This window comes from Rissa tridactyla, chromosome 4, assembly GCF_028500815.1.
Source record: "Rissa tridactyla isolate bRisTri1 chromosome 4, bRisTri1.patW.cur.20221130, whole genome shotgun sequence".
NCBI classification, from domain to species: Eukaryota; Metazoa; Chordata; class Aves; order Charadriiformes; family Laridae; genus Rissa; species Rissa tridactyla.
The window spans coordinates 5,170,438-5,194,019 of record NC_071469.1 but is presented as its reverse complement, the minus strand read 5'-3'; the positions used below and the strand labels follow the sequence as shown (position 1 = coordinate 5,194,019).

The 23,582-nt window shown below is 46.1% G+C and overlaps 2 protein-coding genes across 7 annotated transcripts in view; one reads left to right on the top strand and one right to left on the bottom strand.

Moving 5' to 3' along the window:
• The first annotated feature begins 1,501 nt into the window (after window positions 1-1,501).
• DBX1 (developing brain homeobox 1) lies at window positions 1,502-6,751 on the top strand. Its single transcript, XM_054199736.1, has 4 exons — window positions 1,502-2,414; window positions 2,911-3,012; window positions 4,743-4,945; window positions 5,324-6,751. The coding sequence occupies exons 1-4, from the start codon at window positions 2,060-2,062 to the stop codon at window positions 5,696-5,698; spliced, it is 1,035 nt and encodes a 344-aa protein (XP_054055711.1). The 5' UTR covers window positions 1,502-2,059; the 3' UTR covers window positions 5,699-6,751.
• A 12,054-nt stretch (window positions 6,752-18,805) lies between these two features.
• Window positions 18,806-23,582, bottom strand: part of NAV2 (neuron navigator 2) — a 434,285-nt gene continuing 429,508 nt past the window's right edge. For all 6 annotated transcript variants that reach the window (XM_054197531.1, XM_054197526.1, XM_054197527.1 and 3 more), the window contains one exon: window positions 18,806-22,581. In XM_054197531.1, the coding sequence (XP_054053506.1) occupies window positions 22,456-22,581 (126 nt within the window). In that variant the 3' untranslated portion in view covers window positions 18,806-22,455. The remainder of the gene's footprint in view (window positions 22,582-23,582) is intronic.

The following is a 23,582-nucleotide window of genomic DNA, read 5'->3' as shown; positions in this document are numbered from 1 at the left end:
GCATACACACACACCCCCCCGAGCCCTTTGGGCTCTGTCCGCTCCTTCCTTCCCTTTTTTCTTTACCTGCTAAACGTCAAGATTAACAAAACTGGGGCGGGGGAGGGGGGGAAACTCCAGCGAGGTTTGATTTCAAAGTGATGCTTTCAGATCTTCCAAGTCAGCCTTCTGCAGATGCTCATCTGCTGGAGGCCGGCATACAGCACCGGGAAAGCTTGTCAGGATCATACAATTTCGAGGGCTGATTCCGTCCTCTCCAATAAATAACTTTTTGATATGAATCAAGGGAGAGGTTTAACAGACTTTCTTTCTTCCCTAATGTGATATAAATCGCAGATGCACTTTTATTGAATGGTTAAAGCATCGACATGGAGATAATCAACACAAAACGTCCGGACAAAAACCATCGAGAGAAATAAAGCTGGTTAATAAGATTTTTGAGAAAGCTTTGTGTTAAAAAGTAAAAAGGGAAAACAGCTGAAGGTGACAGTTAGTTCATGGTTAATAGGATAAAGGCTGCATGGTTGAGCTGCACACTTCTGCTTGCAAAGGTTCAGCCGCACCAAAGGACTGAATAGGGTGCTTTTAAAACATAGGACATTTAACACATCTGTTATAGTCTTTAACAGAGAAATCAGGTAAAACCACTCTCAATAGTTGCATTCATCACCCAACTCCAAAGGAAATTAACTACACTTGCGCCTATTTCCATATTTGCCCTCACGAACAAAACCTCTCTGCCAGAGAAGTCCTCGCTTTCTACTTTTCTGTTAGACGATGTCATTTGTCCCTCGCACGAAAGTTGAGGGACTCTGGGCTCTGCGGCACCGAGCTGAATACACCTCCAGGAATTCTGCACTCGCCCGCAGCTCAAAAGCGAGTTGAGGTGAATCTGGCGGCGGCGAGGAGGCTTCGAGTCACCGATACCGATAAACCCGAGACTAGCTCAGACTACTTTTAGCCAAAAGGATCCCAATGGTACAACGTCGCCTTCGTTTCCCCTATTTTTAACGTAGATGAGCTTAAGAGGACCAATAGATTGAGAACCTGAGGGGGCTGCTCTGGTTCCACAAAGCTGTTCAGATCCTTTTCATGTTCGATGTTCAGATTTTTCTCGCAGCGGAGTTCTTACCGGCTACAATAAAGCTTACATTTCGGTCCGAATTGGGCAAGCCTCTTGCCTGAGCACACATACGCAAGACTTTTAAGGAGTTCGGGTCCTGAAAGTAGAGGTTGATACCCCAAAACTCACTTTCTGCCGAACCTTTGCCGTGCAGATAGAAAAATAACCCCAACTACAGCACAAATTTTGCCGCATACTGATAGCAGGGGGCAGAACACGCTCAAACCGCGATGGGATCCGCTCTCCGAATATTTTTTCTCCCTCCTCAGAGCTTAGTTCCACGTTTTCTAATTTGTATTTTCCATTCCACAAAACCCGTGTTTTTCTGAGAGTCCGCAGATAAGTTTATATGAATATTTATTGATTTATTTCCTAAACTCAGCAGGGGAGCGGCAAATAAATTTAGTGCTTTCTTTAAATAATTCCCTTTCTACGAGGCAAGATGTCATTCGAAACTTTTAAATAGGCATTTAATTAGCCTGTGTGTGTTGCCTCTGAACAAAACCCTGCTGGGAGCCTTTGGAGCGCTGTATTCCAAAGAGGCGGTCAATATGCAAAATTGATGACTACACTTTCTTTGTGGCGGGGCCATTGTGCCCCGGTTGCTTATGAAGTCTAATCCAATCATAAATTGCAGCCCCGGACCAATGGAGAAGCCCGGAGCTCGCCCTGAATGAAGCTCAAGTGGAGAACTTTGTTGAACCCCATTGTTGGGGCTGTCACTTTTGAAAGAGCCTCAGCGGGGCTGACCACTATAAAACCCATCGTCCAGGAGGAAGGGGCAGAGAGAACCCCGCCAGGCTCGCTCGCTGGATCTTTACTAAACGAGGTTTGCAAAACAGAAAACAAAACAAAAACAAAAAAAAAAACCAACCCAAAAAGCAAGCAAACAAACAAGCGAGCGGCCCCAGCCCTGCTCGGCGGACGGCCCCTGCGATGATGTTCCCCAGCCTCATCGCCCCCCCGGCCGTCTACCCAAGCCTCCTGCGGCCGACACCCACCCTCACCTTGCCTCAGTCGCTGCAGTCAGCTTTTTCCAGCCATTCCAGCTTCCTGGTGGAAGATTTGATCCGGATCAGCAGGCCCACCGGTTACCTGCCCAGGACTGGCCCCCCGCCCAGCATGTCCCCCCCGACCTCGGCCACCAGGACAGACTCCGGGACGCCGGAGCTCGCCAGCTCCACCGCCGCCGCCGGCTCCAGAAGGATCTGTTCGCCACAGACATCCAGCAGCGAATCCACTTTCCTGAAGTTTGGGGTCAACGCCATCCTCTCCTCCGCCCCCCGCACCGGTAAGCGGCCCCCGTTCCCGACCCCCCGCTCCGGGGCTCCGCGGAACCCACCGCCTGCAGGAGGAGGGTGGTGGCGGGGGGGGGATGGAGAGGAGGGAGACGGTTTAGGAAGGGGAGGGAGGACCGAGTACCGAGCTGCGGAGCCCTCCGGCATTACCGGTATTTAAGGGCGAGCGCTGGCTGGGTGCTAGTCCCGCTCCGCCGCCCCTAGAGCGGCCGCAGGACAGGCGGGAGGATCAGGCAGCGGGGGGGGGGTTCCACCGCCGGGATCTCCTGGGTGACTCTGCCATCCCGGGGGCCACTTTCCTGCCAAAACCCTCGCAGCAGAAATGCCGCTTTTCCCAGGCGGTTCCGAGCTCAGTTTGACTTTTTTTTGGGGGGGGAGAAAAGTACCACCGCAGTGGTCCCCAGACCAAGCGACAGACCCAGCCGTGCCGTCGGTCGAGTGCAACCGGTGGAAACCCTCTGCTTAATTTCATTTTTATTTATTTACTAGAAACGTCCCCTGCGTTGCTTCAGAGCGTCCCTCCCAAGACTTTCTCCTTTCCGTACTTTGAAGGATCCTTCCAGCCCTTTATCAGATCTTCCTATTTCCCAGGTAGGTCTCTAAAAATCCCTCTCTCTCCGGGCGGATCCCGGTGATATTTCTCCGTGTCCCGTCCCCCCACCCCCGCCTCCCGTATCCTCCCCCGGGGGTTATGCTCTAGTTCAGAGGTTGGAGGGAGTACAACATTCAAGCATCAGTCGCGCCAATTTGATGCCCGATTTAGCACAGGCAGTGACTGCTTGACATTCCCTGCCCGCTCCCCCCGCTGATCGGCAAATTAGCCGGGATTGTCACGGTCCCGAGGCGAGGCGGGTCCCCCTCCTCCCAGGCAGCCCCCCCCCCCCCCGGCCCCAACTTCCCTTCCCGTCCCGGGGCCGCGCCGCCGCTTTCAGCACCACGAGGGGAGCGGTCAGCTCCCGCCGCCGCCCGCGCTCCGCTCCCGCGCAGCCCCGGCGGACGCGCTCCGCGCAGGCGGAGGGAGGCAGAACTGCCCTGCAAAGCTGCTCTCCGCCCTGTTCCCCTTCCCCCAGATCTTTCCGCCCCCGCCGGGTTGCTGGGTTTACAGGCGGATCGAGGGTACCGCGGGCGCGGCTTTACTTCCCTCCTCCTCCTTCTTCACCGCGCACTAACCCTCCTCCCCTCCTTCACCTTGGGTCTCCCACTTCATCGCTTCTCGTTTAGACCGTCAGCGGTGTTCAAACGACACGGTCTGGGCGAGAAAGCAGGCTACCGGGCGTACGACGGCGCTGAAGTGTTATGATGCAGAGAGAACAATTAAAAAAAAATCTAATTACACAAACAAGCTATTAATTTAAAAAGAAAACAGGGAAAGGGAGAGAGCGAAAAAAAATAACCCAAGCTCTTCCATTCATCCTTCGGATAATGGAATTTGCTTCCTTTCTCCAGCATGTGAATAGCCTAACAAAAACAACTTGAGCTTTATAAATAGCTTTTCATGTCCATTTAATGAAAATGATTTGGGGAAAGAGACGATTGTGCCATCAGTATTCTCCCGAGGAGCTTGGCATGCCGTTGTGTTTAGTTTGAAAGTGTAAATCTCTTTTGTTCCAATAATATATGGCGTTAGCTGCTTGTCCTCAGTCTTTTTCTGTTAGTTCATTACTACACAATTACCATTCACGCTTCATTAGCATCTCTGTCTCTCTTGGGGAGGTTTCCCCCCCCCCTTTTTTTTTTTTAAAGACGAAATTCTGCCCTTTTTATCATACCAATGCCATTGAGAACCAGGCAATGTGCTAATTAGCTGTTACTTTTCATGTCTTCGGCTTGAATTCTCCAACTTTGGGGGGGGGGGGGGGGGAGGGTGGGGGAGAAGAGATTAATATAAAAAGATGAATACTGATTGATCAAAACTGCATCTGAAGAGGAGCGGTTTTGTTCAGAATCAGAAAAGTCCTCATTTTCATCTCAAGCATGATAAAGCATCTGAAATGATAAAAGCGCCTGAAAAAAAAAATCAAATGCTTCTGAGTGGGAGAGAAAGCTTTTTTATTATACCTCTATCTTAGCCGGTACGCCTCACTTTGCCTTTTCAGGCCGGAGACCTTTGAATCTCCCAACAAAACCAGCCACTATTGATCCATTTTACACGTTTGAATTGATAGATCTAATCCCAGTGATCACGGGCTGAAAGGGGGGCGCTTAGTTAAGCCTAAAGCTCCTTTTCACAGCCCCAGGTCGATGTGTGCCCACCCGAAGGGCAGGGAGGGGGTGGTGGGGTCCAGTCCCACTCTACTCAGTGCTGTGTTTCCCCTCTGCAGCCACCTCTGCCGTGGTCCCCATCCCCGGCACCTTCTCCTGGCCGCTGGCCGCCCGTGGCAAGCCCCGCCGTGGCATGCTACGTCGCGCCGTTTTCTCTGACGTGCAACGCAAGGCACTGGAGAAGATGTTCCAGAAGCAGAAGTACATCAGCAAACCCGACAGGAAGAAGTTGGCAGCCAAGCTGGGCCTCAAGGACTCGCAGGTGAGAGAGGCGCTGGGTGGGGAGGGTAGAAGTGGTGCAGGGAGCTGGGCCCTCCATCCCTGGGGGCAGCTTGAAAGAAGGGGACAGGAGCAGGGAGAGCTGCCCATGACCAGGAGAAAGTCCAAAGCAAGTTACCGGGCCATGAGCATCCACGGAGCCAAGAAAGCGGCGCAATTCCCAGCTGGGCAAGTAGGTCAGGACAGACCACGGCCTTATTGGCCCCCAGCCCCTCTCTTAGGGTCCTCAAAGACCAGGTTCTGCGGTTCCTGTTAGCTTCGGTATAGGCATGAGCAAGGTTTCAAGGGTGCAACCAAAAGGCCTTTCTCGGTCCTTGTTTTACTGAACTGTTTCATTTCTGGGTGGTTTTCTCCTCTCTAGGTGAAGATCTGGTTCCAGAACAGGAGGATGAAGTGGAGAAACTCGAAAGAAAGAGAGCTCCTCTCTTCTGGTGGCTGCAGAGAACAGACCCTACCGACCAAGTTCAACCCTCACCCAGACCTCAGTGACGTAGGGAAGAAGTGTTCAGGAGAGGAGGAGGAGGAGGAGGTTCCCCCCGTGTGCCCACCCAGCCCCCGGCATCCCTTAACCTACCACCAGTCCCCAGAACATCTGCACTTGAGGGACAGACTGGACTCCCAGATGTCTCCTTCTCCATCCCATTCTAGCAGCCCCAGCAAACCTTCAGACTTCTCAGACTCAGAGGAAGAGGATGATGAAGGGGAAGAGGAAGAGGAGGAAATAACAGTCTCTTAGATCACCCTGCCCGCCCCTACCATCACATGGGGACATTGCAAAGATGTAAATAAAACAGAGTGCTATAAATTGAAGAGGTCATGTCCCACCCAAATGTCCACATGCGTCTCCAGTGCAGGTTCTTTATCACGTAGCTGTAAGGCTTTCTAGTTATATGTATTCCTTATTTTTCTGCCCCATGTGGAGGTTTTCACATTCACAGCATCTGCTAACATTTCATAACTCTCTCTGCTTAACAATCAACATTTGCTCCATTAGCTACCTTCTGCTGAAAGCAAGTAACAGGCAGCTCCTTTCTTTACAGCAGGGAGGAAAGTATAGCCTCTTGAGAGGGGACCTTTTTGTCTCCCAGATAGGAAACAACAAAAAATACAATACAGATGCTGTGGCCATTTTTACTACCTTTCAAGGGAATTTCCAGCTACCATTAAGATTTCAAAACCCTGAAAACTGGTCTGATGTAGCAACCCTCTCCTCCAAAATTAAATAACATTATTGAGGGACACAGACCAAACGCTGCCTCCCTCCTCACCCCAAATAGCACGATACTTGGGCAACAGACCTGTTGAAATCCCTGGAATGACTAAGGTATAATGCAAGTGTGCCTTGTGTAATGGAGACCTTATATATTTATATGTTTTTCATTTTAATTTATGCATCAATATTCTATTAGAAGCACTGTCTAACCCACCTTTTTGCCCACGGGCTTGTGCTTCTTTTCTGCTTTGCTTCTGCTATCCATGGTGTGGACAGAGGAAAGTGGATGTGCCTCTTTGATTTTTTTTTTTTTTGACTGAACTTTGCTGTCTTTGCACAGCTTATATGAACTGTACACTATTTTGTACACTTACTCTGTATGGATGTTTTATACCAAGGTTATTGTGAATGAATATAACGATGGCTCAGCAAGATTTCTCTCCTTTTTTTAATTAAATGGCAGCTAAACTACAGAAAAATGTAGCTGTTTAATTTTGTAACTTATAAAGAAACGCTTTTATTTTGTATTTTACCATGTACAGACTTTAAATATGTATATATAATAAAGCGAATGATTGCCAAATAAAAAGAAAAAGTAGATTTCCAAGCTTGATCATTCAGTAATACTTGATTCCTGCCTACAGGTTGTTGTAGTTTGTGTCTGGGGCCAAACAGAGAAAGAAAAGAGAAGTGCATTTTATCAACAGCGTAGTGATTCTCTTCAAATCAGCTTCAAATTAAACAGCCTTACAAAACTATCTTCCTGCGTTTTAAGTATGGAGTGACTCAACCAGAGGATTAAAGGTTTTCTACAGTCACTCCCCTCTAAAGACCTTCTGACTCCCCTCCTTCCTTCCAGTTATTATTGCCCAGGTAGGTCATGGTGGACACTTGCCCCCCATCACCCTGTTAAGATACAACAGTTTGTAGACCGGGAGCATGTGATTAGACTATGCTTATGGGGTAGAGAAATAGAATGAAAAAGATAGACTTAAGACAACTCTTCAGCCTTAAGTCCAGTCAAGGATCACTTCTACGATGCAAGGCAAATACATAACTTTAGCCTGTTTAGGAGCATGGTTGAGAGTGTCCCTTGGGAGGCAGTTTTGAAGAGCAAAGGTGCCCAGGAAAGCTGGTCATACTTCAAGCAGGTGCTCTTAGAAGCACAGGTGAAGGCCATCCCCATGTCCCGAAAGACGAGCCGACAGGGAAGAAGGCCAGCCTGGCTAAATAGAGAGCTTTGGCTGGACCTCAGGAAAAAAAGGAAGGCTTACATTCTCTGGAAAAGGGGCTTAGCAACTTATGAGGATTATCAAGATATAACAAAGCTATGCAGGGGGAAGATTAGAAGGGCCAAAGCTCAATCAGAACTCAGCTTGGCCACTGCAGTTAAAGATAACAAGAAGGGATTTTTCCAGTATATCAACAGAAAAAGGAAAACGAGGGAAAATATAGGTCCACTGATGAATGAGACGGGTGCCCTAGTGGTGGAAGACACAGAGAAGGCAGAGTTACTGAATGCCTTCTTTTCTTCGGTCTTCACTGATAAAGCCGTCCCTCACACATCCCGTACCCTGGAGGCAAGGGGGAAGGTCTGGAGAGAGGAAGATTTTCCCTTAGTTGAGGAGGACCGGGTCAGAGACCACTTGGCCAAGCTGGACATTCATAAATCCATGGGCCCTGACGGGATGCACCCGCGAGTGCTGAGAGAGCTGGCAGATGTTATCGCTAGACCACTCTCCATTGTCTTTGCAAGGTCGTGGGGAACAGGAGAGGTGCCTGAGGACTGGAGGAAGGCTGACATCACTCCAATCTTCAAAAAAGGCAAGAAGGAGGACCCAGGGAACTACAGGCCGGTTAGTCTCACCTCTGTCCCTGGGAAGGTAATGGAGCGACTCATTCTGGATGTCGTCTCCAAACACATAGAGGAACAGGAAGTTATTGGAAGTGGTCAGCATGGATTTACCAAGGGCAAATCATGCCTGACCAATCTGATAGCTTTCTATGATGTTATAACGGGTTGGCTGGATGAGGGGAGAGCTGTAGATGTCATCTACCTTGACTTTAGCAAGGCTTTTGACACTGTCTCCCATAACATCCTCATTAGGAAGCTGAGGAAGTATGGGCTAGACGAGGTGACAGTGAGGTGGATGGAGAGCTGGCTGAGTGACAGAACCCAGAGGGTTGTGATCAGCGGCACAGAGTCCAGTTGGAGGCCTGTAACCAGTGGTGTCCCCCAGGGGTCGATACTTGGACCAATTTTGTTCAATATATTCATTAATGACCTAGATGAGGGGACAGAGTGTATCCTCAGCAAGTTTGCTGATGATACCAAGCTGGGAGGGGTGGCCGACACTCCGGAGGGCCGTGCTGCCATCCAGCGTGACCTGGACAGGCTGGAGAGCTGGGCAGAGAAGAACCTAATGAGGTTCAACAAAAGCAAGTGTAGGGTCCTGCACCTGGGAAGGAAGAATGCCAAACACCAGTATAGGTTAGGGGCGGACATGCTGGGAAGCAGCTCTGAGGAGAAGGACCTGGGGGTCCTGGTAGACAGCAAATTATCCATGAGCCAGCAGTGTGCCCTTGTCGCCAAGAAGGCCAATGGCATCCTGGGCTGCATAGGGAAGACTGTGGCCAGTAGGTTGAGGGAGGTCATTCTTCCCCTCTACTCTGCACTGGTGAGGCCACACCTGGAGTACTGTGTCCAGTTCTGGGCTCCCCAGTTCAAGAGGGACAGGGAACTACTGGAGCGAGTCCAGCGAAGGGCAACCAAGATGATTGTGGGACTGGAGCACCTCCCTTATGAGGAAAGGCTGAAAGAGCTGGGACTCTTTAGCCTGGAGAAGAGAAGGTTGAGGGGGGACCTGATTAATGTTTACAAGTACCTAAAGGGTGGGTTTAAGGAGGACGGAGCCAGGCTCTTTTCAATGGTTCCCAGCGACAGGACAAGGGGCAATGGGCACAAGCTAGAACATAGGAAGTTCCGTTCAAATACACGGAAAAACTTCTTTACAGTGAGGGTGACAGAGCGCTGGAACAGGCTGCCCAGGGAGGTTGTGGAGTCCCCTTCTCTGGAGATTTTCAAGACCTGCCTGGATGCAGCCCTGAGGGATGTGCTTTAGGCTCTAGCAGGGGAGTTGGACTAGATGATCTCTAGAGGTCCCTTCCAACTCTGAAGATTCCGTGATTCCGTGATAACTACTTGCATATTTTTGTTTTAGATACAAATACACACTACAGAAACGTCAATGTTTTCCTGCTCACATACAGGTAGCGGAGTCCTTGTGAAAGAGATTTCATTACAAAGTTAGTTATTTTCCACTCCGCAGGCTCTGACTAATGCCCACCACTCATGACATGCCAAAACAATGGAAATAAACGCAGGAGACATCACCTGAACCCCACTATCCCTTTAAGCTCCACTTCACTACAGCGTCACAGCCACAAGGAAAAGCATGAAAGCGAGAATGATTAGATGGAAGTGACCACCAACAATCACCTAGTCCAACTGACTGACTGCATCAGGGCTGACCAGAAGTTAAAGGACATTGTCCAAATGCCTCGTAAACACTGCCAGGCTTGGGGCATCGACCATCCCCTCTAGGAAGCCCGTTCCAGGTCTCCAGCTACTCTCCAGTTAGATAATTGGACACACCTAATTCGGGACACCTTGTCACTTTAATCATCTCCTACCCCTTACAGCCATTAGCAACTGATAACATAAACCTGAGAGAGGGCAGCATTTACCCCACAAAACACTAAAGAAAGTGAAATGGCATAAGGGTTGGTTCATTTTTAAAAAAAAAAAAAAAAAGAGCTTTTCCAAAAATGCAACTTATCTCCCAAGCATACCTAAAACATCACAAAAATGTGCATTAAGCAGCAACTGGTGCAATCTACCCAACTGCTCATACAGGCTTGAATAAGAGAGCGGTTACGTGTATTATCAACAGTGTGTATGTTAGAGCATATGTTGTTTTCCATCCATTGACTCTTTAAATGATAGAGCACCCCGGGACAACTATTTATAAGTCAAGTTTCACTAGTCCAGTACGCATAAGACCATAGTTAGGTAACTTATAAGGACAGACCTAATTCAAACCCCGTATTTTGTTTCAAAATTCATAGGCAACTCCGGAGACCACAGGTCCCACCACACAGACCACAACACTCAAGAAAGGAGCGTGTTCCAAACCAGAACAGGTATCGCTTATACAAATTCAGTGTTCGACAGAAGCTACTAATCATCTTACACCCTCTGCTCTTTACAGCTTGTCTGCACTTGGAGTCTTACCAAAACCAATTATTTCAGACTACTCCTTTCGGCACAAGGGCTATTACATCTTATTCTGCCAGACAAATAGCCTTACTAAAGGAAAAATAACCTGGAATTGCCACTTAACAGGGGAAAACCCTTACCTGAAATGCAACACTTATCAATCTTACCCTTACACACACCCCCATCTCATAGCAAGAAGAACATTGTATGACCACCAAGCACAACCATTTGAGATTCAGGGATACCTTAATATGAAATTAAAGAGTTGCTTTAGTATTTTTACTTACCAACAGCTGCCAGACTGCATCCAAAGCTTGCAGGAAAGGAGTCTTCCTTGCAAAGGCTTCCATTTTATACTCTGATGGTGAAGCCAGAGCTCACAGCCACCGTGTGATGGCTCATGCGGGACACCTGTGCCAAGGGAAGTCCTGCAGAAGAGCTACCCTTTCTGAGGTCTTATGTCAGATGCGTACTGTTCGCTTACCTCCAATGGGGAGAGATTCCATCTGTTTTAGGAGTACCTGATGAGAATTGGGCTTGCTCCTGCTGCGCAGGACACTGGGAGTTCAGCTTGGGCATATTTCTAAGAGCAAACTGTATCATAATTTGCTGTTAAGAGTGTGAGAGGCCCCCTTTCCCTATTCCCTGAAGCTAACTAATCTTAGTGAGGCCAATCCAGGACTGCTGGCCCTGGAAATTATTTTTTAATATATTTTTTTAATATATTAATTTTTTATGCAACTCTCCGTGTGCTTTGGGAAAGGAGGAAAGGTGATAAGAAGCCTTTCCTACCTTCAGGGATGGAAAGGTTTCCAAATTGACTAGTAGCATCCATAGTTTTTGAAACTGTGGAACAAAGTAGTCCTGGATGTCACGCACTCCCATAACAACTGCTGCTGTATGATATTAAAGTGATCTTTTTAAAGACCTGGTGGCCCAGATTGGTCTTGTACGTCCTTCTTCTCACAGCCAGGATGGAAATATCTGACACTGGGGAACGGGAAAGGCAGAGAGGGGGATTTATCTTTGGTGACTGTGAGCTCAGGGCAGCAAATTCTCAATTATTTTGTCCCTTAAGAAACCAGCTGGTTCAACATCTGTGCCTGCTGTAACTCTGATCTCCCCCAGCGTGGGAGAGTGGCTTTTGGACGGGGGAAGAAAAGAAAATAAATCAGTTTCTCAGGGAGTCTGTGCTGTTGTTACTCGCAGAGCTGTACGGCGGCATCCTCCATGCCTGGGGCGTGTGGGGCTCCATGGTGGCACCCCTCCAGTCCCGTTGCCCAGCTGAAAAGCTGCTCAGTCAGTGCCCTGCACAAGTGGGAGAGCTGGAAGTGTTTTCACCTGTGCCACAGCCGGGGCAGACAAGAAAGGCAACCTCCAGCACCAGGAGCACTGCACCAATACTGCCGTATGCCCATTGAAAAAACACTTATCCATACGTGTAGAAATCATCTAATAAGCCACAAATAGTAACACTACATGCAGGAAAGCATGTTTATTCCACCGTCTTTCCTAACAACAGTAAGGAACACATCCTTGAGCTTGAGAATGTCACAGTTGAGCATCCCCCCCAAAAAAAATTAAAAAATTAAATCACTTCTTTTGAACAACACCTGTCCTCCAGGAAAGTTTGAACATTACAATCATCTTAAAGAAATAGCTCCCAAGATGTAAGGCCATAGTTTCGAGAAGAAACCAGAACACTCAGGCTCATGAAAGGCAGGCAACTGCCAGTGCTAACCCCCATGTGAATTAAAACCTGCCTTCTTTGAAGAAAGACCCAAGTTCATTCCTCAAAAACGCTGATGGCATTTAAAAAAATCTTTGCCCAGGAAGATTAAGGTAGAGTTTGACACAATGGCTATGGGCTCTACTATTGTCAAGAGGAACAAGACAGGGTCTCGCTCCTGGTTGTGTTCATCTTCTCTTTCCCAACCTATGCACATGCATTGGCACATATCTGGGCCCAAAGTGATCAGTTTGAAGAGCAGAAAACTGAGCAGTTATCTTGATTTGCTCTGATCTCAGCTGGTCTAGCACCTAGAACTGCCTCACCGGTGCATCAGAAGCATACCTGGCAGAAATGCTCAGCGAGGATGGGAAGGAGGTGTAGAAGATCATCCCTTCTGCCAGCCCTTGGTATTAAATAATCTTAGATGTACATCTCTAGGGCTATTGTATTTTTCAACCAGGATTGAATCTGATCTAAATAAATAAAATCCTTCAAATGCCAAAAGCCGTAACAGCATTGCTTTCCCAACTCACATGACAGGGATATAACACCAGGGAAAGCCCAGCGGAGTAGCCAGGACCTCACAGGAGTGCTTTTACTGATCACGCACAAGTGCTAGGTGTGCTGCTTTTACATAGTTTTACCTCCCTTGTAATCAACAAAGGGTTAAAATACTTCATAGAGCAGCCCAGGTTGGAAATGATCTGGAAAGATCCTCTGGTCCAATCTTTTGTGGGAAAGGGGGGCTACATGAAAACTTTTACCCTGTTCAATCACACCTTGAAAAACCTCCAGTGACGGGAACTCCACCGCATCCCGAGGAAGTTGTTCCAGTGAACGATTGTTCTCACTGTAAAAAATGTCTTTCTTATATCGAGATAAAACCTTTCCTCGTGCAACTTGTTCCCCTTGGCCCTTGTGCCTTCCATGCGTGTCCTTGTGAAAAGGAGCCGCCATCCTCTTTGTAGCTGCCCTTTAAGTACTGGAATATCGTGATGAGGTCCTCCCCAAGCCTTCTCTTCTCCATGAGAAGATGCCTAACCTCTTCAGTCTTTCCTTATGAGGAGGTTCTCTGGCACTTTGATCAACTTTGTGGTCCTCGTTTGGACCCTTTCCAGTCTTTCCACATTATTTTTTAATTGTGGGGACCAGAACTGGGCACAGTACTCCAGGTGTGGCCTGACAAGTGCCGAGCGGAATGGTCTTGTCTCTTATCTCTGTTAGCAATGCCCCTGTGGATGCAGCCCAGGGTCTGATTTGTCTTTGTTGCGCTGCTGATTCACGTTCAGCTTGTTGTCCAGGACCTCCAGGTCCCTTTCAGCAAGGCTGGTCTCCAGCCACACAGCTCCTAATCTGTACTGGGCTCTTTGGTTAAGTCGTCCCACCTTTGTTAAACTTCACAGTGCTCTTGCTAGCCTGCTCTTCCAGCCTGTCCAGGTCTCTCTGTAAGATGGCTCTCTTTTCTGGGGTGTCCATCTCACCACCCACTTTAGTGTCACCACTTGGTGAGGGGGCTTTCAGGCCCATCAGCCAGAAGACGTTGACCAGCGTGGGGCCCAGTATTGACCCCTGGAGCACTCCACTTGTCACAGGCTGAGTACAACCTATTGACCACCAGCCTCTGAGTGCTGCCTGTTAGCCAATTTCCTAATTCATCACCCAACCAATCTGTATTTTGCCAGTTTGTCCAGGAGAGGGCTGTGGGAAACAGTGTCAAATGCTTTGCTGAAGTTCAGGTAAACGCCATCTACTGTGCTCCCCGTGTAGACAGAATACGCTATTTTGTTGTAGGAGGTGATCACGTAAGTCTGGAGTGATTTGCCTTTGGTAAATCCATGCTGGTTTTTCCCAGCCACCTGCGTTATTTGGTTTGTAATACTTTCTAGGAGAACTTGTTCCATTACTTTCCCAGAGACCGAAGTAAGACTAATGGGCCTGCCGTTTCCTGGATCCTCTTTTGGGCTCAGATGGGTTTGACACTTGCCCTTTTCCAGTCGTCAGGGGTATCCCCTGATCGTCACAACTTTTCAGAGATTACAGACAGTGGCTTTGCAACAATGTCAGCCGCTTCTCTTAACGCCCTGGGGTGGGTTCTGCTTAGATTTATGTAGATTTATGTCAGTTGAACCCTTGCAAGAGGATGCAGACCAGCTCTCCCTCCACTACCGGTGGGTTGACATGTAACGTTGTGGTAGCTACGAGGCCGTGAACTGGGGTCCAGCTACGCCAGTAAAGACAGAGGCAAAGACGGTCTTGAGAACCTCTGCCTTGTCAGCATTATTTGTAAGTAGTTTCCCTGCCCTGTTTAGCAATGGACTTGTGCTTTCCTTGTGCTTCTGCCTACTGCTGAAGAACCTGTTCTTGTTGTTCTTGACATCTTTGGCCAATTTCAGTTCTAGCTGAGCCTTAGCCTTCCTGACTGCAGCTCTGCATGCTCCAGTAAGGTTCTTATAGTCCTCGATGGATATTTGGCCACCTTCCCATAGCCAGTATTTGTCTTTTGTATGTTTTTAAGCACACCCAAAAGCTAAGCCAAGGTGGTCTCTTGTTCTGCCTTATTTCTTTCCCTTTGTAGGGGGATGGACTGTTCTTGTGCTTCCAGGAAGCTGTTCTTAAGTAACTCCCAGCACTCACATTCTCCTATGCCCTCCACAGGTGCTCCCCATGGACTCCCTCACAGCTGGGCTCTGAGCATATTGGAGCTGGCACTTCTGAAATCAAGGGTCTTTGTCCTACCACTTGTCTTCAGTGTGCTTAGAAGGACCTTCAACCCCACAATGTTACGATCGCTGTACCCAAGGCTACCACTGATAGTGTTGGAACGTAAGTCGTGTTGATTCGTGAGCGGTTAATCTAGCAATGTGCTATTCCTAGTTGGCATGTCCAGCATCTGCAGCAGGGAGCAGTTGTCGATGCCTTCCAGGAACCTGATGGATCACTTGTGCTCTGCTGTGCAAAAATGGATTGATTTAGCAGCCAAGACTGATGGGGGGGGGGGGCGGGGGTGGGCAGAGAGCAGGGGGGTGAAAACGGTGGAATAAAGTTGCCAGAAAAACTGTTGTTGATGAAGTTTAGTGGCTCGCGCAGACCTGAGCTCACACGGTTGTTCCTCCCTCACTGGGCTTGGGCTTTGTGTCCTAACATCTGTTTTGCACTGGGTGGTGCTGGTTCCTTATGATCCCAGAGAGAAAGGCACTCAGACTCGGTCAAGTATCAAAGTGCTATTTATTAGAGCTAATGCTGTGAGATCATAGAGTCATAGAATTGTAGAATCTTCATGGTTGGAAAGGACCTTTGAGATCATCGAGCCCAACCATACACACACCAAAAAAAACCACAACCCCTCCCCCCAACCAACCTACAATCTCTGCCACTGGACCATGCCCTGAAGTGCCACATCTAGATGTTTCTTAAACACCTCTAGGGATGGTGACTCAACCCCCTCCCTGGGCAGGCTGTCCCAGTGCCTGACCACTCTTTCAGTAAAGTAATTCTTCCTGATATCTAACCTAAACCTCCCCTGCCGCAACTTCAGACCATTTCCTCTGGTCCTGTCATTATTCACCTGGGAGAAGAGGCCAACCCCCACCTCTCTCCAGCCTCCTTTCAGGGAGTTGTAGAGGGCAATGAGGTCTCCCCTCAGCCTCCTCTTCTCCAGGCTAAACATGCCCAGCTCCCTCAGCCTCTCCTCATATGACTTGATATGATGACAATGGCATAGATAATACTATGTGCCTTTAGAGAGTGGGAACCCTGAGTGGTGTGGCATCAAAGGGGCCTCCAATCCACACACAGCATGCTGGTCACACCTCACCCATAAGTGTGGTTGTTCAAGGTATGATAGTATTTTCCAGTCATCATTTCTGCTGTCAAAGGATGTACTCGTGAGAACTTCTTGCTGCACGGTTAGATAAAGGCAAGGACACAAGAGTGGTTTAATCCCTGTTACCCAGCAGGACCTGCTCTTTTAGAATGAGCTGGCGGAGTTTGTCCTGTGGACAAGGAATTTGTGCAGCACAACACAGGCCTGAAGGCCAGGCTGGTCTTGCAGCACAGGCCAGCAGAGCACAGGCCTGGGCATATTCAGGTTAGCATGGATCACCAAGTCCTTGATGTACAATCGCCTTTCAGTCAGGATTACTACAAAAGCTCACTGAAAGCATCCTCCTCCTCTCTGCCTGTGGATCCCATCTCATGTTAAGGTCCTTCAGACCTCCTAAGTGCCCAGCCCCACGTTGATGAACTTACAGGAGCAAGAGGAGGAATTACCCATGCTTAGCCAGAGCATGGTCTCCATGCCCTGTAACTAGGTCTCCTTTAGCCTCCAGCAAAGGAGCAAATCTAAAGTATCTGTGTATCTGAACAACCTGATCTAGTTGAAGATGTCCCTGCTCACCGCAGGGGGTTGGGCTAGATGACCTTTAAAGGTCCCTTCCAACCCAAATGATTCTATGATCAAGGAAGGAGAGAGAAACATGGATTTCTCTGTGTGGCTAAGCAAACGGAGGTGTTGATGGGGAAATATTTGCCTACAGTCAATCCCATTGCCATTGGCAGAGATGGGAGTTGTCCTCAGTTGCTTTTCTCTGCTCTAACCCCCAAAAGTCTTCTCCTGATAAGCAAGGAGAGGGTGGGAATGACTGTGGGCTTTTAGGGTCCATGAGCTCCTCTCCTGCTGACATACCGCAAATGGGCCTTACGAAAAGCAACCTCACATGGGTGCTCTCTGTGCCAAGTGGGGGCTATAAACTGTGAAGCTGAGAGAAACTGCTTTATTCACATTAAAAGCTAGAAACCACTGAAGAGTAGGTGTCTCCACGCCACAAGCCTTGTTATCACACCTAACATAGAGATCGATGTCAGAATCATCAGCATCAGTAAAGTGGTAAAATGAGGCCGTGCACAAAGTGCAGAAGAGAGGATGGGAGCCTGAAGGGCATCAGGAGGTATTTCCTCTCTGGTTCTTGATGTGACACCTTCAAGGTATCAGTCGAAAAGGTTGGTGGGAAGTGAAGGGTTTAAGTACGTGTCACAGGCTGCGGACCGAGCTCATAAAATGGCTCCGGTAATTTCCCCTTCGATTGCACAAAGGACGTCAGCACCGATCCTACGGCACTGAGAAGTGATGAGGTGGATCCAGGAAGGATATAAAATAGGGTGCTGGAAACAGAAAAGCAGGGCAATACAGGTTAAAGAGAAGATGAGGTAAAGGAAAAAAAAACGCGAAGATGAGTGTACAAGACAGCGTGCACAAAAAACAAGACCATGGGGAAGGGACGGGGAGGCCAAAAAAAGGAAAGAAAGGGAAAAAGAGTTCCTGAGGGATATTAAGCATTTTGGTGCCAGTCCAGTATTGATTCAAACGTTGTCCAAGATCAGGGCTGGAGTGTTTTCCAGGGCCAATTCTAAAACACAAAATTCTGTGAATCAAAGCAAGTTTACAGAACGTGGAAAAATCTGCTTCAGCATGTCCAAAACTATCCTGCCTCTGGGAAATTGCTGTGGAGGGACAGATGAAGACCACATTATGGAAGATCAGCTCCGAGTTACAGTTTGCACTGCTGCGGTATTAAAAGAAAAGTGAAGACTACTTTTAAATTAAACTAACTTGAATGCAGATCAGTTTTCAGCAGAATTTCTTCTCTTTCAAAGCTTTTCCTTTGATACAGGTCAATCTGTCCTACCAATATTAATTGTTCAAGTCAGTGAGTAGAGGACAAGATAACTACAAGAACTGTCAAAAAAAGCAGAAATATGAACAGAAAATAGTCTCCAGGAAAAAAATTACTACTGTTGAGAATTATCCCTTGCACTTTAAGTGCAGAGGTTTTTGGATTTATCCTCTCTGAAAAGAGAGTACTTTTTTTTTTTCAAATTAGAGAACATTTCTTTGAAAGAAAGGGGAATAGATCCCTACATGCTCTTACTGATCAATGTAAATTTATTACCGCATAATCATAGCGTCTCTATCAAATGGGTGAAGAGGCAATTGTAACGTGTGCAATGTGTAGGTTGCCCAGAGAGGTGGTAGATGCCCCATCCCTGGAAACATTCAAGGCCAGGTTGGACAGGGCTCTGAGCAACCTGATCTAGTGGAAGATGTCCCTGCTCATTGCAGGGGGGTTGGACTAGATGCCTTTAAAGGTCCCTTCCAACCCAAACCATTCTACCATTCTGTGAAGTTCACTCTGTAAAGCGAGTTCAGAATATGCCTAACATAGGCTGCCAAGTACCCTTGTGACCAACAGGGACTTCTCCCGAAAAAGCAGCTGGCACCAGCTGGTATCAGGACACGTCCAGCCTGCTGGCCGCATAGGACTGACTCCGTAGGACTCAGCTTTATGCAGAGCCACTCTACACGGGTAGACCAGTCTTTTCTTGAGCAGTTCTTGATGGATACTGTGTGCAAACATCAGCTATGGGAGAGAATCACATTGGTGTAGTCCCTCTGCTAAATTTCCTCCCAGATGTGGCTAAGGGCTGTGGGCATCTTTTCACAAGTACTTATAAGAAGCCAATAAAAACAAGAACTGAACTCCACAATCTTCAAATTAAAAAAAAAAAAAAATTAGAAAACGTCGATTAAGAAGGGACATAAAATTCTGGGAAGCCACAAATCTGAATAAATAAGCATCAATTTTATTGAATCATGAATAATTTAAGACTGGTACAATCATCAGCTTTATTCTCCATGACACAGGGGGCGGGGAAGGGAGAGAAATGGGGAGGGTGAGAAAGGGGAGGCATGATCTCAAACAGACCATTCACAAATTCCAATCCTAAATGAGAACTGAAAATTAAATAGGGAGAGGAGCAAATGGAAAACATCATAAACGTACACAAAATACTCAATTCCTAGTTTTTCTCTTTAAAAATGGCTAGAAAAAATTCATCAAAATGCAGCACTTTTAATCAAATATTTACATTTCTATGTTACAATGAAAAAATGTACATCTTATAGAACATATTTCATAAACTGTTCCACTGGAAACGACTAGATCAAAACAGCAACCTTCCATTTAATATCGACAAAGAAAGATTTTTTTTTTTTGCTTTGTTTTTCTGTTTTTTTCCTTGAAAGAAAATTGCCACATTTAGACAAGTTTTCATACACGTAATATCGAAGTTAAGCATCAACAATGAAATATCAGTTTGCTTCTTCCAAAATGTACAAAAAGGCTAACCAACCCCCTCCCTCCCCTTCCCCAGATAAACCACATCTCATTTATGGCCTGTATCATTCTTGGCAGTTCTGAAGGAAAGAAAATGGTTTATACTTTCAATTTATAACTCAACGTGAACGTTGCATAGAATCTTGCATTTCTTTCTTGTTGATCTTTTTTTTTTTTAAACAAGCCAACTTTGTCAGAAAAAAGGCAAAAAAAAAACCAAAAAAAGGAAGCGTTTTGAAAAAGCCTTAAATGAGAACAAAGTCACTTAAAGAAAGACTAAATTGATGAAAAGTCTTCATAAAAACTAAGACGTGTGCACAACAGGTAACCCTGCTTCCCGAAGTTTCAGAAAAGACACTGAATATTGTGATGCTCAGAATGACCAGCCTACTCCAAATTGCCTTGCTCACTGTAACCCAAGCTAGTGTCAATAAAAAATATTAAGATAATAGAAATTCCTTCCTGAGCTTAAGCACAGGATTAAAAATGAGAAGGAAAACAAACAAACAAAAATATCCCGTTCCCCACGAAGAAAACACCATTTTAAACATGTCTTATAGCTCTCAGTTAAAGGTTAACTGAGACATTTTCTAGGATATTAATAAAGTCCATTTAAAGCCCTAGCCCTGCAACCGGATTTTTTTTTTTTTTACAGGCACATGCTCTATTCTGCATGGATTCAGTTGGGGGATTAGGTACCAAAATTCACAGTAGTAGCAGGTAAAGTCAGTGCTGGGAAGCAGAATTGTCAAGACTACTGGAAAAATTAACCTCTTTCAAACTCATCATCAGCATGCTATGTATTTGATTCCATACAGATTTATCCCGTTTTTACAGTACCAAGAACTAGATTAGGAACACTGGCTGAATAACCCTTGGTATTTCATTCCGTGAAATAATGAAATAGAGTTCATACGGTTAAAACAGTAACAACACCAAGCTCTTCCCCCCCCGCCCCCAGTCATTAAAATATTTAAATTTTTCTTTTACAATAGTTTTCTTTAAAAAAAAAAAAAGTCATCAGCACTTAAAAGTTGTAACAGGAGCAGATTCAAGACCAGCTCAGTAAGACAAAGTACAGCTATGTTACAGAAAGTCATGAGGTATAATAAAACGATCCTCTCAAGCTGAGTCACAGAGCCTGAACTTGTCTGTTACATTACTTTAAACCCACAAGCTCTTAAAAAAGTGTTTGCAATAAGTTCTCTTTCTGTACATTGAAAAAACAGCATATTCCTGTAATTTATTAATGACAGCATTTATTATAGTTGAAAAGCTCTTTTTTTCTTTTTTTCCCCTCCTGCATGGATAAAACAGCTCTTCAGTGATTTATTAGCTGCGGATTGATATGAACCTGAAAAGTTATCTCATTTCCCTCCATTTTGTCACATTTAAACAAATTCTAGTATCTCGTACAAACAATATTCACAGCAACTTATGATATTCCGAGAGATGACTTTAGCCCTGTTTCTTTAAATAAAACCCCGTAATATACAGCACTAATTTAATCCAACACAATTAGTACAAAATAAGGCATCGCTTCAAAAGTCAGCACCAAAAGACCGCTGGGAAGGCTAGGACAAACCGATAGTGAGGAGCGACGTTTTTGCTGAGGTACAGCTGACGTTGTGGCGATGGCGGTGTAAGCATTTGCTTCCGTAAAAAGGAAAAGTGCAATTCTTTGGGAGGTGTTCTTGTTCCCCAACAGAAGTACAAGCCTTAACACTGATCGTGTAGGTGTGTGCGTTCAGAGAGGAGGAGAAATAAAACCAGGTTCCCAGCTCTGCCAACACACACAAGCGTGGCCCAGCTGAACTTAAAAGACGCAGTACCTTCCCTCCTTTTTTCCCAGACCTGAATACTGCTAAAACACGACTGTATGTAATATTATCTTTTTTCCCAATTAAAAAGAAAAATCATGGAAGTAAATGTTGTCACCAGAGTAGCAATGGAATTGTCGCAGAGCTGAGTTTTAACTCACCCATTTATGGTTGCGCTGATTGGAACAAAAAACTCTGAACAAACCCCAAAGTTTTTAGAAAACAGCTGTAACGTTTCACGGCAAGAATTAAAAACGGAAAGTCCGATTAATCCCTTTTTGCAGGGGTGTAGCTCACCTCCGTGTACAGGGCTCGCAACGCCTGTGCACTGCCAAAGGTCCTTGGGAGCTGCAGGACTTCAATGGGCATGGCCCTTTCGCTGGCTTCTGCGGAGGAGGGAAACTCACTCGCGTCAGAGGAAATAAATCGGGTGTAACTGAAGTCAACCGAGTTGGTCACGTGGATGTAAGCGGGAAGAGAATCAGGCCCTGGCTAGCAAAGGGCTACCTGGTCTTTCACTTGTAGTGGGATTGATTGTTACACAGTGTTTGAAAAAACCTGATTTGTTCAGACTGTATATATATTTTTATATATTCCTATTTATATATATATCTTTATAAACACATAATGAAAGAAAGCCAAGGTCTCAGACTGGCAAGGAGAGCAGCGCTTTTCTTTTCTTTTCTATTTTTTTTTTTTTTTTTACTCTTTTTTACTATTTATTCAAACTTCCCTGTTTCGCAGCTTTGCCTTTATTGAGTATTATTACCAAGGCAAGCGATATAGTTATAGCACCAGAACTATATGAAGCTGAGTTTAATCCGCAAAGCTGATTGGTAAAAGTCCAGCCCTCACCTAAACGTGTTTGGTCAGAAGCAGCATAGGCAAAAATTTCCTCTCCCCTTCTCCTTCTGGACAGTACATGGCACAAAGCTGTTTGCTTCTTAGCTGTGAAGTTCCCCCCCTCCCTTTAACTTTTAGTAACGATGATAATTTTTAACATCTTCGGTATCTTAGGCATGAGAGCTTACAGCAACTAAACAGAAGATAACAAAGGAATAGTGCAGTTCTCATCACCGTCAAAAGAAAAAACAATACGAAGGTTTCTTGGGTTGCCTGCACCCAGGTTCAAGACTGACTCCAAGTGTCTTGTTGTTCTTGCAGCTCTAATACTGAGATCCCAGCCCAGGAACGTGTTCTTTTCACGAGTCTGTGATCAGAGTTCTTGCCAAGCGGGAGAGCAATAATGGAAACGACCTATTTCTATCTGAGGAAGATCACAACGTCGACTCCAGAGACGAATCGAGGATGTCGTCATGATGGCTGTTGCTGTTAGAGTCACTGTCGTAACTCTGGGGACTTGAGTAGTTGGCTGCTTCTTGCAGTCTCATTAGCATGTTCATCTGCAAAGGCACAGGAGTTCGTGATTATTGAAGTATTCTGAGGTAGAAAGAACACCAACTCCCTGTGAAAGCCGTAGTGGCGTTCACTTTGCCAGTGGGTAAACAAAGGAAAGGAAGAGACAACCGGGGTAATTAATACTGAGTCTCCGGAAAGAGAGATTAACTGCAGAACATGTCATAGCAGCATGCAAGTTAGTCATGGAAAGCATGCTTTTCCAGTAAAGGTGAAAATGAGAAGACTGAAGGGATTAGTCCACTGCTGTACTTGATAGGATTCCGCAAGCATCCTACCCCTCTCTTGCTCTGACCCATGGAAATACGGACAGATCAGTCAAAAGAGGCAAATCTGAATGTCATAATATCTAGCTCGATATTTGTAAATGTATATATGTGCTAGTGAAAAGTGTAACCATGTTCTATACTCCCAACTGTCCAGAAAAATGTACATCTCAACAGAACAGCTTCAGGGCATTCAGGGTTTGCACAGCAGCTTCAATACCCGTTTCCCATTGGAAGAAAATGTGTATTTAGCGTTACCTTCAAATTCAATTTGCACATTCTATACAAATACATGTTAGTATTTCCCTATATGCCTTCATGGTATTTCTAATTCATAAATCAGGCACCAGTCATGGAGACTACTAGTTCTTATATTCTTTGAAAATCTCAATTTTCATTTGGTGTTAAGAATACAGCTCTAAAAACCACATGAAGTAAAGCAACAAGCCTATATTGTGATTGCCGCAAAGCAGGCTAAATGAAAGGGTCCCACTGTGCTATTCCAGTATGTGTATTTAAGATCACGCATTTAGTTCCAGCGTAGAAATAACGTTAATTACACACATCCTCAGTCACTCCTCAAAAAGTGAATCCTCAAAAATATCCTCAACAAATGAATGTGAAAAGCTTCGGCTGCTGTTTCTTGCAAAACTGCATGGACTTTCTGTGCAAACGCATTCCCTGAGTTGACATGATGACCTTCCCAGAAACATTACCTTCTC